The sequence below is a fragment of the Sinocyclocheilus anshuiensis genome, unplaced genomic scaffold (genome assembly GCF_001515605.1).
Source record: "Sinocyclocheilus anshuiensis isolate Anshui unplaced genomic scaffold, SAMN03320099.WGS_v1.1 scaffold389, whole genome shotgun sequence".
NCBI lineage: Eukaryota > Metazoa > Chordata > Actinopteri > Cypriniformes > Cyprinidae > Sinocyclocheilus > Sinocyclocheilus anshuiensis.
This window is the reverse complement of record NW_015536494.1, coordinates 1380791-1399849: the sequence shown is the minus strand read 5'-3', so window position 1 is coordinate 1399849 and position 19059 is coordinate 1380791. Positions and strand designations below refer to the sequence as shown.

Genomic DNA, 19059 nt, shown 5'->3' with positions numbered 1-19059 from the left:
CACACACACACACACACACACACACACACACTCGTGTGTTTGTCATATAGCGCTGCAGGTTGAATCGCACTCGCAGTATCAGCACTTGTGCATGCTCTTTACACACACCTCAAGAAAGTTCATCATCTAAGGATTAAAGTCTTCAAAACAGTCATGTCAATTTGTGTGCAGTATTTCAAAGAAATCTGCATCTTACCCATCACCTGCAGTCCAGTTTAACTTATCTATAATGCTGTGCTTTGTATCTTAAGTCATTGTCATTCTTTTCAAAATGTAATACAATTAATGATAACAATAATAATTTCATATTTTAACATGTTCTGAGTTGTGCAAGAACAGGGTTATTATTAACCTTTTTAGTGTTTTCAACATTAACTAAAACTATTTAAAAAAATCATTACTCAAAACAAAATAAACTTTAACTGAAAATAAAATATAAAAAAAGTACACTTTTTTTCAGCTACAACATTCCTCATTGTTTAGTTTGATGTAGTAAAATAATTAAAACTAAATAACATAAAACTAAAATCTGAATATTAATAAAATCTAGACACATTTAAATATTGATAATAAAAATGGCAAAAAGACATGAATAAAATAAATACACTGAACAAAATTATAAACGCAACACTTTTGTTTTTGCCCCCATTTTTCATGAGCTGAACTCAAAGATCTAAGACTTTTTCTATGTACACAAAAGGCCTATTTCTCTCAAATATTGTTCACAAATCTGTCTAAATCTGTGTTAGTGAGCACTTCTCCTTTGCTGAGATAATCCATCCACCTCACAGGTGTGGCATATCAAGATGCTGATTAGACAGCATGATTATTGCACAGGTGTGCCTAACATTCCACAGGCCACAATCAACAACCTGATCAACTCTATGCGAAGGAGATGTGTTGCACTGCGTGAGGCAAATGGTGGTCACACCAGATACTGACTGGTTTTCGGACCCCCCGGACCCCCAACACAGTAAAACTGCATTTTAGAGTGGCCTTTAATTGTGTCCAGCCTAAGGCACACCTGTGCAATAATCATGCTGTCTAAACAGCATCTTGATATGCCACACCTGTGAGGTGGATGGATTATCTCGGCAAAGGAGAAGTGCTCACTAACACAGATTTAGACAGATTTGTGAACAATATTTGAGAGAAATAGGTCTTTTGTGTACATAGAAAAAGTCTTAGATCTTTGAGTTCAGCTCATGAAAAATGGGGGCAAAAACAAAAGTGTTGCGCTTATAATTTTGTTCAGTATATTAACATAAATAAAACAAAAAATCTTAATAACCTAAAACTATAATCTAAAACTTGAATGAATGATTGAATGAATGACAAAAACACACAACAACATTTCTAAAACTACAAATAAAATGAAAACAGAAAATAGAAAAATAGAATCTAATTCAAAATATTAACAAAAACTATAATAGTGTGTCAGTGATATTAAAATAACACAGTTGAAGACCCAAAATATTCTTATTGTCAATGCTACTAATAAAAGTAATAATAATTACTAATTACATTAATTGCAGTTCTGCATGTTCAAGATTAAAAATATTTTTGAGACTTATTTTGTTATATATTATTTTTATATGTTATATATATATATATTTTTTTTTTTTATTTTTTTTTTTTTTTTTTACTTTAACTCAGTTTGGAGGAGTGACATACATATTCTCATGCTATTTTAATTTCATGACATTGATAAACAAAAAGGCTTCAGGCCCTTCAGTGTATTTTAGTATGGTTTGCTTCTAGAAACTCTACACGATTAATAAAAATAAAACTTCTGAAACCGGTCTGGAGCAGTGCCTTGTTGACTGTTTATATCTGGATGGATGTGCACCTTTGAGAAGTTACTGTTAGGAGACACACTGTCTTCAGACTTTGGTGTTTTTGACCTGTGGCCAGGTTTTCAAACTACAGATTAGTCCTTGTCTATCCATATAAACCATTAAGTACAACCACATAATGTTATTATAGTCTTTGTGAATTTGTTTGCAAACTATTGCACGGATAATTCCCTCTGTCAATCAGGTGGTGAGACATAATCCAGAGAGACAGATGTGTCTTGTCATCACAGCAGATGAAGGATTCTGTAAATTGGCGTCCAGCGTTAATCTCCACCTGGGTTTTGTGTTGGTCACAACGCTTTGAGCCGTTCTCTTTACAGTGATGAGAGGAGGGTAATGGCCATCTGAAGCCCTGCGGCGGTGCGACACTTCTCTCCATGAACACATGAGATTCTGCCAACATCTCACGTGTGGCGCTGCTGGAGGGAGCTGTTTGCATGATAAATATAGCATTTGGCAGCATCCCGTCCAATCAATCAGTCAATGGAATAGTATCTCTTTAGAGCTGTGATTTAACTCTCAGATTGTTGTGTTAGGTTGTGACTTTCCCCAGAGACTCGCATCGCTGCAATTGGGCCAGAAACATACTCTACACATTTGATTCTGCTCAAGTCGTACTGCTCCACAAGGACAATAGTAGACCTTAAACTGAAAACTGACTCTACAAAATGCCATTTTGAGCTGTAGTTTGCTATTGCACCCCTTGTAGCAGGTTTGACAATGTAACATGTACATGCATTTTGAAATCAACCTTTGAATGCAACAAATCATAATTTTGGAGTATTTTTCATTGCTGCTTACATAGGACACATTCTTGTGTCTGTCTGTACTTCTGTATAAATGACGTATGCGTGTGATGCTGCTGACGTTGCTGTCTATGCAGGGTCAGAAAGCTCTCAGATTTCAACAAAAATGTCTTAAAGGGGTCATATGATGCGATTTCAATTTTTCCTTTCACAACACACTGGATAGCTGGCCAATCAGAGCACACCTCGCTTTTCAGACTGATGAGCTTTGTAAAAATCGACGCGTTTTAGAAAGGCGGGGCATAGAGGAGAATCAATAATGTACAGTATGTGGAAAATTATGCGGTTTAAGGTTCAAAAAACACATGAACACATTTCATTACACCAAACCCCTTTGATTTGTGTTCCGAAGATGAATGAAGGTCTTACCTGTTTGCAATGACATGAGGGTGAGTTATTAATGACAGAATTCATTAATTGACTGGGGATAAATAGGAGTTCACTGCTGTAGAGCGTGTAGTGATCTATACTGATACTACAACAGTATTTTCCACTCTTTCTCGTGAAATATATCAGTCCCAAATGTTTCAGGATCTAAGATTACCAGATTACAGACAGATTGATGTGGCACGGCTGTATTTGAGCAGGGCTTTTGGACAGAGCTGCCTTTTGAAAAGGCTAATTGTAGTAATTGAAGAACATGTTGTCAGAGCTCATTGATTTCCGTCACATGTTTCTGTGGCTCTAATTGCATTGATGATGAAGAAGAGCAGACCTATGGCTGAATGCGTATCATTTAAACACATTTATAATCATTAAGATTTCATTAGGATCCTTTGTCCAGGAAGTCATTTGTCTCTTCGCTTCACAGTTCGCTCACAGCCGCGTGAGATGCTAATTTAATCTTTTTACACGTGTCCTCTTTTTTTTTTTTTACCCGTGTCCTTTTTTTTTTTTTTTTTTTGTCATGCTGAAAGAAAAATAGACCAGCCTGTGTGGTATAGAGCTGAATAAGTGAACGTAACAGATCAAACTCAGTCATTTCACTGAATGCTTCATGCGTGAGATGTTCATATCAGTTAGGATGAAATGGGTGAACTGCTGCAAGTTTTTATGCTTTTGAACAGTTTGTGGGATGTGCATTAGCTGTGACTCTTAAATGAATCACAGTGAGCTGCTAGACAGCATTTTAAGGCAATATAGGCGTGCTCCCATCAATCCCATAATGCATTACCACAAGCTCAAGTTCATTCAAGATGATGGGGAAGCAGAATTTATTTTATCAGCATGGAAATGTATTGCTAAAATTTTCAGAAAATTATACTTTTTTCTCCTATACCTTTCTGTGCTATGTATTTTTCATGCTTATCATTCTATAAATATTGCTTTGTTACATTAGCATCATGCTAACGGCAGACTCTTGTAGCAAGTTAGCTCCAATAACCATTGTATGTTTATTTTCATGTTTATTGTTATTTTTTTTATTGTCAGTCTTCATATGTTCTAGTATTGTGTATATACACTAAATAGTGCATGCTATTTTTATATTAATAATATTTTATTATTAATAATAGTATTTTATTAATTTTAACGCGATTTAAAAAATGTAGTATGCTATATTGTGACATGATTTCATTACACTGCATGTTTAATTCAGTTAGTACCATTTAGTTATCATCTTTAAAAATATATATTTTTAATTTTTATTATTATTATTTTTTTACAAAGTGTCTTCACTTTTGGTAATCCAATCAAATATGAGCAAAGAAGGTGATGTTAAAAATTGCGGCTTTCATTGCTTTGTTGGCTACTACTTTCCACACAGAGCTCATTGTTATATATTAAACATTTTGGCAAGCATAATCAGTCATCCAGGTATTACATGCATACAGAAAAAAAAAGTCAATTCTTTATTGAGTTTTATAGTCTTTTTTAATTTGTAAAAAAAAATATCTAAACATCCTTGAAACAACATGTACTTATTTTAGAAGTAACACTGCAGATACGATCTCTAAAAAACAAGTCTTATGCATTGTCGCTTTTCAATATCTAAAGATTTTTAGGCATTTTAACTGAAAAACAATATAAAAGTACTCATTAGAATATACTTTTTTTAGTGTGGTTCAGTATACTGCAAAAGTTTTATGAATAGTATGTGGACCACTGCAGATGTGTAGTAATTAACTAGTAGTTTTTGTGAGTATTTTGTGTTGTTGGTGTTCACTTTGGCTTTTAAGGTCCAAGGTCTTGCAAGCCTCTTTTCACTTTGTTTGATTTCAAATGACAGTAAGTTTGCATCATGAGCACTAATGAGAGTACTAGCGACGGTTGTTTAATATTGTAGATTGACTCTCTGTTGGTAGTTGAATATACCCTGTTCTTCGTTTTACTCAGTTTACTTGTTGTTAGACTACTAAAACTTAACAGCTAGAACATCAGGCCCATCCCAAAACTTTCCTGTGAAGCAGATTGAGCTGATTGGAGGCCTAAACCCTTTAACCTTGGCTTTGACCTTATTCTGACCTGAATTTCCATTCCCCTTCACCCTCCAATTACCTAACTCTCTCCTTTCTCTCTTCCATCATCCATCCATCCATCCATCCATCCTCTACTCTTCCCTTCCACCGCTTCTCCTCCTCTCTTTCTGTCTTTCCTCTACGGGCCGTCACTGACAGTGAATTTACGTCCAAAATGAAAAACAGGCAAATGGAAACCGCAGCCGGGGGCAACATGACCAAGAGCACCAGCATCGGCGGAGACATGTGCAGTCTGGTGAAGACCGACGGCAGCCAGTCGGACATGGCCGTGAGCCTGGTGGGAACCGTTGACAAGAAACGGCGCTCCAGTATCGGCGCCAAGATGGCAGCGGTCGTGGGGTTGAGCCGAAAGAGCCGCAGCGCCTCACAGCTCAGCCAGACAGGTAGGAGTCCAATAACGTCTGTCCATTTCATGTTTGTCTCTAACTCAGCGTCCTTTATTCCTTTTGTTGTCTGTATGTTCTTCTCGACCCTTTAATGAGCCTACTTTTCTTGTATCAGCTCTAACAACCTAATAACATTTGTTTAAACAGCCTGTTTCTCAAAAGTGTAAATTGGGTCGGAGCAGGACTGAGGACCGCCGAATAATTAAGACCCTCTATTTCACACCATTCTTTCTTTCTGTTGCTGTTTCTCTAAAGTGACAAAAGTTCACCAACTGTTTGCAGCTTTTCATTTCAGTCGAGTGTGCAATTAATGAATTTCCAGCTGCTTAAAGTTCGGATCATTCTGTGCTGTTGCATTATGATTGTTTTATTTGCCATAAAGTAACATGGTATTGCTGTGATCTTTGGACATGTACTGTGGTAATGTCATGTTTTTGGACATTTATCATTGCAATAATATAGTATTCTTTGACTACATAAAAATATAATCATTTAGTACTATGGTATATATCAAAGTACCATGATATTACTATAGTACATGTCCAAAAACATGGTATTTGTATATTTTATCATAGTAATACCAAGTCTTTTTGTTAAAGATATACATAAAGTTTGAATATTTTTGAGTTGTGGTAGAGGCTTGTTGCATTATGATGGCATGTACACAAAGTAACATGATATTACCAGGTTTTTTTGGACATGTACTGTGGAAATACTATGGTATGCTTTAAAGAACCTTGTTGTACAATTTAAATTCCATGCTTTATGAATATATTCACATTCAGTATCATGATGTATATGAAAATACCATAGTATTATTATAGTACATGTCCAGAAAAGCATAGTTTTTCAAACATTTACCATGTTAATACTGTACCATTTTTCTTGGACATTTACTTTGGAATTACTCTGGCATTCTGTGATATTATGATAAATATTATGCTACATAAATAAGATTTGCGCAAGATGGTTTACGCAACTGGTCAAAGTATTTTTGTTTTAAATTAATATTAGGAAATGTAATACTTTTATTAATCAGTGTTGCATTAAATTGACGACAAGTGACGGTTTAAAATGTTACAAAAGATTTCAATTAAAAAAAAAGCTGTTCTTTTGAACTTTCTATTCGTCAAAGCATCCTGGAGAAAAAAATATTATAATATTTTTTTTATCAATTAATTGTGGCCTTGGTGAGCAAAAGAGGCTTCTTTTAAAAATATAAAAAATCGTAATGATCTCAAACTTTTGGACAGCAGTTGTAGTAGTTTGCATTACCATTTAGATAACATGTAATATAATAATAATTCAGTAACGTGGTATTGGACTTTATAGAACTGACATCTGACACCACCATTGTACTATGGTATCACCACTAGACTTTTTTTATGAAATACACTATTAATTCTCATAAAAACTGCAGATATTTTGGCAGTACACAGCAGTTCTTAGACACCTTCTTAGTTCTTTTATAGATTACTGATTTCTCTTTACAGCACTCTCTAAGCTCTAGTTATGCTTCACATCATTTCTGCACAGAATGTGTTTTCTCCCATATTCAGTCTGTCCAGAGTTTCCATGCTTTGCTGTAATTGAGGAGCGTGAGTGTATTCTCCAGTGTGGTCATGTTTATATCATCTGCTGGAGTCAATGAGCGGCTGATAAAAACACTCTTTTAAAAATGTCACTCGGTTTATCCTGAGGTCAGTGGATTTCTATGCTGTCTGTAGCCCACGCTCATCCTCTAATCACCTCATTGGCTGCCACCGGCTGGCTCAGGTCTGAATGGTGGCGTGCAGGTAGATCACATGCCCAAAGAAATGAACACAGCCCATCAGACGGCTCGTGTTCAGCCTGCACATGGCAGGTGGTTGGCAGTGTGTTTTTAATAAGTTGGGCTGGTTGCCAGGGGCTGTAGCGCTCTGTCATATCTCGTGGGGTGTGTTGTGTCTTCTGCTTGTCTGTAATGTCTTTAAGCATCCTTCCATTAACAGTGTTTTGCTTGCAAAAAAAAAAAAGTTGTTTTGTTGCTGTTGTTGGAAGAAATTTGGCAGCATAGTATTCTTTTTTGTTGTTGTTGTTCTTGCATTTTCTCTAAAAATCATTTATTATTGTTCATTACCATTAGAGTTGTTCTCATCTAAGATATGGTATAGAATGCTATGTTCATATATTATATATCAAGTTTCCATCCAAATTGTGAATTTATTTCTTGCAGAAAATCGAAATATTGCAAAAACAATTTGTGCCTAAAACAGCACTTCCATCCTTTTTTATTTTTTTATTAATTATTAGTTATTTATTGTTTGTTAGCAATTGTTGCCAGATGTAGTATTTATTAGTATTATTAATATGAATTGGCTATTATTTTTATATTTTCAGTTCTCATTTTAATCTTAGTTTTAGTAATTTGACTACTTCAACTTCAACTTATTTTATTTCAGTTAGTTGCAAAGGCAACATTTATAATTTCCATTTTGATTTTCAACTAGTTTTAATATTTTATTTCATTTCAGCTTTATTTCAATTAATGAAAACAATTTTTAATATTTAGTTAACGATAGCCGCTTTTCCACTGTCGGGCCAGTGTGAGCCAGTGCTTTAAGCAGGCCGGGCGGGGCTAATAGCCTCGGACCTGTAGCACCGAGGCCAAAATCACACTGCGTTTCCACCGTTGGGCCAGAAGCACCGCTGTGCTTCACTAAAACACGCCCTTTACACGTCTCTCAGGAACAACGTCACGCAACCCCATCATTTCACCAACAAAGAGAAGTTATTAGAAGACATAAGCAACAGAAGTTATTTTAAACACTCGCTGCTGTCTGAAAGTGAGTTTTGAACTAAAATTATTTGAAAAGTCTTTAATGCTGGTGTTATAGCTGTTAACTTGATGAAATGATCCGCGGCGCTGAGGCTCTCCAGACGCGGAGAAACTCCGCCTTTGTTCATAACCACTCCTCTAGCCCCAGCTGGCCCTTTTTACCCCAAGATTTTCGTCGGGCCAAAAAAACCCGGGCCTTTGGCCCCGAGGAAGCACCCGCGAGGCACGATCAAGCCCCGGAAGTGACAGTGGAAACGCGACTGTCCCTGGCACGCACTAGCAGGCCCACAGTAGAAATGCGGCTAATAATAATGCTGCTCCAGAGAAGCATTTGAGATGCTGCATGTGCAATTATATTATATTTCAACTTTTATTATTTAGCTTTTATTTTAATTTTAGTTTTAGTAATTTTAGTACTTCAACTTTTTTCATTAATTATAACTAGTTATGATTAATTATTCATATTTCCCCTTTGCGCTGATTTGCTACATATATATATATATATATATATATATATATATACACAGTATATAGTAATATATTTTGCATATTGTGGACATTTTATTCTTATCTTGTTTGCATCTATCATTTTTTATGTAATATGACATATAATTTACATTACAATACAGTACGTTGCTCATGATATCTAAAAGAGACAAAACAGACCAGACAGATTTTCTTCCGTTTGGAGACAAATGAGAAACAAAGTCGACAATGAGAATTCCAACTAAACGTGAGAAATGGATGTTGGTTTTGAGGTCCGGTGTGCTGTTTTATTTGGTGCTTTATTTGGAACCGTCTGCTCAGTGCCACGCTCAATACAGTGGCACACTTTCACTGACTACAGGAAATTGGGTCTGGCTGAAATGTGCAGCTCTGAACAACAACACCACCTCACGAGATGTGAATCATAGAGCATATCAATTTTTCAGGAAGAGCTTTTAGGTGGCGTGCGCGTGCAGGCGTTTGAAATCCCTGGCCTGTTTCTCAAAGCCGAGTCCAACTCTCCGGCTGCTTCCTGCTCCACTTTGTTGTGCTTAATTCAGAAAGCCTGACAGCATCTTAGAGAGGGCATATTGCACAGATACATGTTTCAAAAAGAGATTATGCCAGGCCTTTACTGAGTAAAAAGATGGTTTTGTGTGTTTGAAATGTGCATACACACACTGGACTGCTGAAGATCTCTTGACTTGTTGTCTTCTACGTCTAATTCACTTATTTTTCGCTATGAAGACTTATTTTATGGTGCTTGCAGATTTAAACACACTGTAGAAAATGCATGTGTGCATTTTTATCTGGAGTTATGCTTTTTTTGCTCATAGTTTAATAATGCATTCAGGTTTGCAGGGGCATTATTTTTTAAATTATTTTTGAGGGGCACCATGGTCAGTCTGCGTTACTTTGAACCCAAGATTACTTGAAAAGAAATGAATACTTATCTTCAGCAAGGATGCTGTAAATTGATCAAAAGTGACAATTTTTGGTAATAAACTTCAAATTTCAAATAAATGCTGTTCTTTTGAACTTTCTATTCATACGAGAATCATGAGAAATCCTGTCTATATCATGTTTTCCACAAAAAATATTAAGCAGCACAACATTTTTCAACATTGGTAATAACAAGAAATGTTTCTTGAGCAGCAAATCGGCTCATTTTAACACAGAACATTGTAGCGTCATAGCTGTTACTATTTTAGTGTATGTCCATTTTGTATTTACATGCAATAATTTGCCCCCATATTCCAGGTTAAATTACTGTATCTCAGCACTGTGAGTGTCCATGAGAGACCGCTGGAGTCATGTGGACCTCTCTAATTAATCTTTGATGACAAGTTCTACAGGAGCGAGCTTCATGGAGCTGAAGCCTTGCAGTTTTATTCATGACCAAGCTGAATCATCGCTCTGATTTATGGTGCCCGATTGTTCCTCTCAGCATTTAGGAGGCCAGAATTCTCTTGTAATTATACCCAGTGCTCAATGGAGAACCATCTCGCATCTAACCTCTGCTGATTTTGCCTTGCCTCCAGATCTGTGTCAGCAAAGAGGCCAGAGCTGCAAGTGCAGATGAAAACACCTGATGATGTTCAGTGCTCTCTGCAGATTTTTATATGCTCACCCTGACACAACACAAATACACAAGATTGGATTGGCTCGGATACGGCTCGGATAAGAGTTCTTAGTAGAGCTGCATGATAATTGTTAAACTGATAATTATGGTTGTTTTGCTCAAAAATTTGAATCACGATTATGGTAATTTTAGATTGCATCAGAATTCTTACACTTTTATATAAGCACAAATCAAGAGAATGTCAACTTGTATGGTTTAACACATCTTGTTTCCACATAGTTTATATTTATTATTTAAATAAACATACTTTTTATATGAAATCTGGTACAAGAAGAAGATTCTCTCAAAAGATAAACCATTGAAATTTCTGGTATTCACTCCAACAATTGCAAATTATGTTCATTTTTTTTATTTTTTATTAAAGCAACAGCATAAAACAGTGTAAACATCAGTGTGATGTTTAAGAATCTGTATTTCTTGAATTTTCAAATAGTTGTATCTCGGCCAAATATTGTCCTATCCTAACAAACCATACATCAATGGAAAGCTTCTTTAGTCAGCAGTCAGATGATGTATAAATCTCAATTTTGAAAAATTTACCCTTATGACTGGTTTTGTGGTCCAGGGTCACATTTATCATTTCATGAATGCGCGTGCACAGTTTTGACACACAGATGCATTTTGGAAAGCCTATAGGCAATTTGCTAAAGAGTCAGGTAAAAAACAGAAAACAATTATTGTACAATTATGTAAGTACAAGTGATGAAAAATGTTTGTAGTTATTTGCACCTCAGTGCAACTACAAGTAGTCATGACAAAAAAAAAAGATTTTTTTTTATTTTATTTTTTTATTTAGCGTCTGTGCAGCTGATTTTGCATAAATTATGTGGGTCAAATTAGCCACTAACACAATAGAAATAACACACTAAAAACAGAAGGGAATTATTACATTTCTGACATATTTTATATTTTTTAGTATCTGACAAGCTACAGTAGAAGTTTTGTGTTTTTACATAAATCTTTAGTATTTTTCATGGTGACGATTTTTGGCAAATTGCATGGCAGCCAGTGGAGGTCAATTTGACCCCCAAAGCAGAAGTTGTACGCAGTTTTTGAACACAACATGAGAGTTAAATGAAAGAAAGAAACTCTTGACATCTGGCAAACCACATGAATGAAAGCTTGTGGATGCTTGTTATCAGTGCAAGATAATGCAAATGTCAAATGAAAAAAAAAATGTGCATAAATAACCAGGCAAATATTGCAGGTGATTATGCTTGCTGACAGATGCGAATCGAGAGAAGCATAAATCATGATCACAATTAAAATACTATTTATCATTATTTATCATGCAGATCTAACTCGTAGGTGTGTTTAATTTAAATAAATCAAGTTTGTTTCAGATTTTCTCCTTGAGAGAGTTGTTTTCGGTAAGAGTGCAAAAGTATTGAGGACAGGGTAGCGCAGATTATTTGGTTTTGTGAGATTTTGTTGGAGTTGGACGTTGGAGTTCATATATCGAAATCCGACTTTTGATTGCCAGCAGTTTTTGCTAAATTTAAGCAGCAGATTTGAAAAATCGCCATTTTGTTCTGGCCCACTGCTGTTCTGAAGAAGCAACTGAGATATTGAGAGTCTCACATTTTTCTTTCCTGTAGGAAGATACAAAAGATCCCACATCCACAGCTGATGGAGCATCTCTCTCTCTCTCTCTCTCTCTCTCTCTCTCTCTCTCTCTCTCTGTAGCACTATAATAGATTTTAAAAATCCCACAGGCTCCTAATGCATCCTGGGAAAGTTGAAACCGCTGGTGTGCCCATCAGTGTAATCGATGTAATCTCATCCGTGTGCCCTCAGCCTTCAGTCCTTGAGCCATTTGAGCTTCCACGATTCTCATGGAGGGCTCATATGCTACACGAGCGAGACCCATCCGAATATGTTTCCTGGACAAGGAAGCGGTTTTTCACTCTAGGTGCCATTGAGGCTTGCGCACGCTACAGAATCTCTTTTTAAGTTTACTGCACTCTTATTGCATGTTGCTTATCTATATTGCACTCTTAAAAATAAAGGTTCTTTATTGGCATTGATGGTTCCATGAAGAAACTTTTGCGCAATGGATGCTTCATGGAACCAACAATGTCAATAAAGAACCTATTATTTTTAACAGTTCTTTTAAGAGCTGTTCACTGAAAGGTTCTTTGGGGAACCCAAAATAGTTCTGCATCGGTGTTGGATCCTTTACTTTTAGGAATGTAAAGTGTTGAGCATTTCTGATTCAAAAAAGTTTTTGCACTGAAAAGTAGCAAGGTAGCACAACATTTTTGTGCATCCTTAAATGTGTAGAGGGCAGTGGGTTTCCATACTGCTGCATGTGTTGGGCTTTAAGGTATTCAGGAGGCGTTCGTTATTTTATTTTATTTTATTTTATTTTATTTTATTTTATTTGTTAGCAATGTTACTGTTTTTTGAAGTTGATAGTAGTATTTTAATTATTGGTTGACATACATAAGCCTCTACTAATCAGAACACAAGGAACAGCCAAAAATGTCACAGTAACATACTTATATTTTGGGCTATACTTTCCCGAATACTCTGGTATTTTGGTACTCATGCCCTCATTTACTGACAAGAATCCGGATATGTTACGCCAATATCAGATGGGGCCCCCTGATTCCCCGGGGCCCTAAGCGGCCGCTTACCTCGCTTATTGGTTAAGTCCGCCCCTGAACAGGGGTCTGTTCTCTCCCCTCAGAGACATGCAGGTCAATACAGCCATATGGAGGATTTTAGCTCCCAGGCAGTCAGAAAAAAAACAAAAAAAAAAATATATATATATATAAGGAAGACTACTGAAAACACCCAAGAGATGGAGAATTATGAATGTGAATTTCCAAACACACACACACACACACACACACACACACACACACACGTGCCCGTTTAAAAATACTTTCTTTTAGTTACTGCTAGCCTCTTGTAGCTCTTTTTTATAGATGATTTTCCATGCTGCATGTTTTGCTGAGGATTAATGCTGTGTTCATTTGTTAACAATGTGGTTTGGGAAACAGACAGTCTGGAAAAATATTGCGCCCACTTGAAAAGCTTCATTGAGTGGCTCTTAAACACCTTTCCCCAGTCCGTTTACAGAGAATTCAGTTTGAGGCAGAGCAGAAGGGACATCACTGGGCACGGGCAGATGGCGGGTAATGCGGCGTCGCAGGGGACGGGCACGTCTTGTCGGCCTGCTTGTTTAACTGAACCAGATTAGGAGCAGATACATGTTACTCTACTTCCCATGAATACAGTACACTTTGGTGTCACATTTTTTAAAAGCATTTAGTTACTTTAGAGGCACATTTTTGTGTCCTGACAGAAGTGGTTAATAAACTATTATCTAAGATAAAAATGAAACTAGTATGAATGTTCGCAAAATCCTTGTATATGCCTTTAAAATGATGAGTTCTGGATTTATTAAATTTTTTATTATTTTATTTGTGGTTTAAATTAATTGTAGTTTTTTTTATGAGCCCTTCTGAGGTGACCTGGCTAACAACATTTTTTGAATGCTAAGCACCTGATTATTTGTTAAAAAAAAAAGATAAACAATTTATTATTTATAAGATACCATATTTTCCCAGTTTATTTTATTTATATAATACATTAGGAGCTAGCAGACCTTTGGCGCTGTTGAGAGCGCCGCTCACATGGAAAGTTGTCATTTCGCAAGCGTGTTTACAAGTTATAATAAACGTGAGGTTAAACAGACGAAGGGTTTCAGACAGACAAGTTTCAGCCTGTAACGTTTGGAGCTCGTCCCAGCAAAGGTCACTCACAACTTGACACGGTGAGAACTTTTCAGACTGACCTGACAGAACAGCATATGAAACCCATCATCTGGTGGAACAAACATTCTGTACTGGTAATGAACATCACGTCAGCTCCTCAGAAACTTGTCTCCATATATTCACATGCCTCTGACCTTTACAGATCTAAAGCTGCTGGATATCATTTTGGATGTTAAATACTTGGTCCTATCACAGTGAAATATGCAAAGAAAATAATTGTAAGTAAATAATTTAGTATTACTGAATAATAATAATAATAATAATAATAAAAAAAGCAAAGCTCTAAAAGCAAAGCTGGCCTTAAAGGAATAGTTCATCTAATGCAGGGGTAGGCAAGTTCGGTCCTAGAGAGCCGATTTTGGTACTCATGCCCTCATTTACTGACAAGAATCCGGCTACATGATAGTTGTAAGTGTTGAACACGGATACAGAACATGGTCTAATTAAGTAAACTGTCCTAAATTGCCGTTAACTAGACTAGACATTTATTAATCTCACAAGTTAATAAGTTTAATTTTGCAGAAGGCATGTATGGTGAAATGCGGCTGTAGAAAGTAGCACACGAGTATCTTCCACTGTGACAAACCTGGTTAACGGACACAAAACAGAGCAAGTCACATTCTCTGTAGCCATGGTGATCTGTGCGAACTGCAGCTTTTCCTCTGATCCGATTTTCCATGGCCCCCTCTCATCCCCTCACTAGATCTTATGCAAATTAACCCTTCTCAGAAGGTGGAATGTAGCCCAGCCGCGTTCCGTCAATCCTGGAAATGAGCAAAGCTATGCGCAGATGAAGCGGTAATTCATCTTATTCTGAGCTCTGATCTCAGCGCTGTGCTTTGGCTTGACGAGGATGTAATTGGTCTCAGTGGGGTTTTGTGAGTATGTGAGGCCGTAGATAAGCCGGCTCAGTTCTCTTGTAGATCTTGTCTGCTGGACTCGCTGGATACACACATTGTCACGTCTCTTCTGCGGACATCATGTTCAGCAAACCCTAAATTTAGTGTTTGGAGAAGAAAAGTTTTATTCAGACTCGGCCTCTGTCTTTGAGAAGTTCTTCAATAGCAGTTTAATAAATGAACAAAAAAATTAATTTAATTTTATTTTATTTTTTTATAGGGGCCACTGTTTGAGTTGTTTGTAGTGAGTTTTACATGTACATTTTGAGATTTATTTGACAAAAAAAAAAAACTGTTACACACTCATTTGTCAAGGATAACACAAAATTACAAAAACGTATTTCCATTGCGCTAGAACCACAGTGTTGTTATTGTTAACTACAACTATTTAAAAATGTTTTTGCTAACTGAAATAAAACTAAAATAAAATGATGAATATAAAGTATAAAAATTAGTAAAGTTTTCAAAATAAATTTAAGTTGAAGTACTAAAATTGCTAAAGCAAAAGCTAAAATAAAAATAAAGCCAAGTAAAGAAAAAAATCTAATAAAAATTCCAAAAGCATGTCAAATTACTAAAATACTATAAATTGAAATTAAAACTGAAAATATAAAAATAAAAGCCAATTCAAAATATAATAAATACTGTAATAGTAGATAAACTTTGTTAAATTTCAGAACTCAAAACTTAGTCTAAAAAGACAATATATTAAGTATTTATTGGCTTTTTTTCTACATCCCATGAATAATCACATTTTACATACTGTATGAAAGTATGTTGGAGCATCAAAAAAGTTTGTATAATTATAAGGATCAGAGGGAGGAAAATTATCATAAAAAGCTAAACTGTGTTTTTGATGCAAGAAATAAAAGAAAAATAGGATATAGCCAGTTTAAATGAATACTAGCACATTTTTGGACTAGAAAGGTGTACATGAAGTGCCTGTCATAGGAAAAATCCATGTCATAAATTAAATAACGAGACAATGCCTTCTCATAGGATTAGACCACACAGTCTCATGAATAATTATGAGACTCTGCAGACTCGAGTTCAAACCCAGAAGAAAAAATCAGAATAACTAGCATAGTATTGTGTTGTAGTGTTTCGTGACCCTTTAAAGAACCCTCACCATGGTAATACACTTTTACCAAGGAGGGAAAAAATGATATTAAGATTTCCAGGTCACAAACAATCACAGAAGACATTCAAGTAATCTAAAAAAAAATGTGTTGTTTGAATGTAATTAAGTGAATTTTCTCTCTATTCACTATAGTTTATTTTGGCTTTTTAAGGTCAGGTCATGATGATCGTCATGGGTTTATCACTGATCATTGGTTGTAAAGATAAAGATAATGCATATCCGCCAGAATGTCACCATGGTGACAGAGATGATCAGATGCTGCACTGCTGTATGAACCAGATTTACAAAGATAACAGTGTTGGCTTAATTATGGTCTGACTGTGTTTTATTAAATGAGACATTCAGTGTATACTTTGCTTTTGCTGTTTTAGCCTCTGCCATTTACACAATCCTTTCTGTAAGAAATATAAGCTACATTATATTGTAACACTGCATGTTGTTGCATTTTGTGCAGTTTTGTACTATGAAGTCCACTTATAATGTCATTCAAGGAATCTTGCACCAAAAATGTTGTTTTTCATAACCATTTTCCGCCCTCTCTCTGATGCTTAATTTGAAACTGACAGTTTTGCCACAGTACCTTTAAAGAAATAATTCGCCCACAAATGAAAATGTGCTAAACTTTGCTCACCTTCAGACCATCCAAGATGTGAGTTTGTTTCTTCATCAGAACAGATTTGGAGAAATGTATCATTACATTACTTGTTCACCAATGGATCCTCTGCAGTGAATGGGTGCCGTCAGAATGAGAGTCCAAACAGCTGATAAAAACATCACAAGTAATCCACACGAGTCCAGTCCTCTCCTGATTCAGATGAGGCAACTTTTCACTGGCGAACGCAATATTATGGATAGAGGACTTGTTTGAAGTTAAAAACGTGTTAGTGATGGATTTGTTTCTTATAAACATGCAGCTTTTCACTTCACAAGATGTTAATTGATAGTCGAGTCGTGTGGATCACTTGTGGATTATTGTGATGTTTTCTCTCATTCTGACGGCACCCATTCACTGCAGAGGATCCATTGGTGAGCAAGCGATGTAATGCTACATTTCTCCAAATCTGTTCTGGTGAAGAAACAAACTCATCTACATCTTATGGGCTGTGAATTATTTATTCAAGAATTATGTCTGACTAACCTCTTTCATACTGTTCATACTGTCATTCATCAATACAGATTAAATTGCTAAATACCGAAATGCCTTGATATGTAAATGTGTGAGGTCATATGTTAATGTGCTCTTGATATCAGCTAAGTTTCCGACAATGGTCTTGGTGGATTGTTGAAAAGTAGCTAATTCGATTAATTAGTTAATATAGCATGTAATTAATTAGATTTTTTGATTTTTAAAGAATTGACTAACATTAGTATGGTGCAACAGTTTTATTCTATTGCACCAAGGAGGTCTTATTATGACTCACTGCATTTGGAAACGGAATATTTTAGTAATATGTGTTCATATTTTCTGCTTGTGTTGCATCATCTCTAAAATATTGTAGTGCTGCTGTTTTTTGTTTTCATTTGATGCCATTGTCAAAGAACTTGACGCACTCATCTTACAGTCAGTCTTTGCTTATTGGCTCTGCTGTCCTTGAGTGAACGTCTCATGAATGTCTCTGTGTTCAAAGACTCAGCCATAGATGGACTTCCTTATTTCAAAAACAAGCTCATGAGAAATAGTCCAGTGATCCTGTTCCTCATCTGACACTTGAGTTCCTAAACAGTTGAGGGGGGAAAACCAAACTATCTTCAGCTCTCCTTTTTCTTCAGTTCTGATGATGACCATGTGTAGACGATATTGTTTTGAATCTCAGCCCTGCAGAATTAATCTTTTTACACATGCATGTTGTTTTCCTGCATGATGACTGTCTGCTTTAAAAACAAATATCTCGATCAGAGTCTTATAGTTATTGTTTATGCCAGGGGTCACCAAACTCGGTCCTGGAGGGCCTGTGCCTGCAGAGTTTAGCTCCAACCCTAATCAAACACACCTGAACCAGCTAATCAAGCTCTTACTAGACATACTTGAACCTTCCTGGCAGGTGTGTTGAGGCAAGTTGGAGCTAAACTCTGCAGGACACCGGCCCTCCAGGACCGAGTTTGGTGACCCCTGGCTTCAGTCAGCTGCACAGATGCCAGTTCTATCGATCTGAGCCATTAGTAAAGCACTAAAGTTTATTCTGTCTCTCTTTCTGTCTTTCTCCATCTGTCCACACACTGGCAGAGGAAGTGGTCGTCCCTCCATCTGAATCACCCGTCTCTTTGTTAGACGTGTTAAGAGAATGGAAGTGTGAGGTTTATCACTTCACAGCTGACAGAAAGACATTATATATATTTAATGTTATTGAAGGTGATTTTTAAAGGTGAATCTCATGAAAATTGTCAAGAAATGTCCGGCCATATTTCACATCCCAGACTTGCAACTTGTGAAAACCTACGACAATGTGCAGGATTTTTTTATCCTGTTCTTTCCATCATATTTCACATCAAAATCAAAACTTTTTTTTTTTTGGGACTTGATTTAAATTACAATTAAGTGGATTTCCACCTGAAGTTTCATTATAACTTATATAAAAGGTATTATATAAAATATTATTTAATAATTTTTTGATTCTTATTATTTATTTAAGAACATTTGTAAAGTGCAATTGAAAAAATATATTATGATGGTATTTGTTGTACTGAATTTAGTTTTAGTTTAGTTTTGATAACAACAATAATAAAAATAATTATTAGTATTATTATTATTCACATTATGGTAAT

General features: G+C 35.9%; 1 protein-coding gene across 17 annotated transcripts in view; it reads left to right on the top strand.

Annotated features, from left to right (window-relative positions):
• The window catches only part of rims2a (regulating synaptic membrane exocytosis 2a), a 182726-nt gene that overhangs the window by 152711 nt on the left and 10956 nt on the right, over positions 1-19059 (top strand). For 15 of the 17 annotated variants that reach the window (XM_016483405.1, XM_016483386.1, XM_016483365.1 and 12 more), the window contains one exon: positions 5278-5522. In XM_016483405.1, the coding sequence (XP_016338891.1) occupies positions 5278-5522 (245 nt within the window). The remainder of the gene's footprint in view (positions 1-5277; positions 5523-19059) is intronic. The other 2 variants (XM_016483447.1, XM_016483372.1) reach the window with 1 other exon arrangement.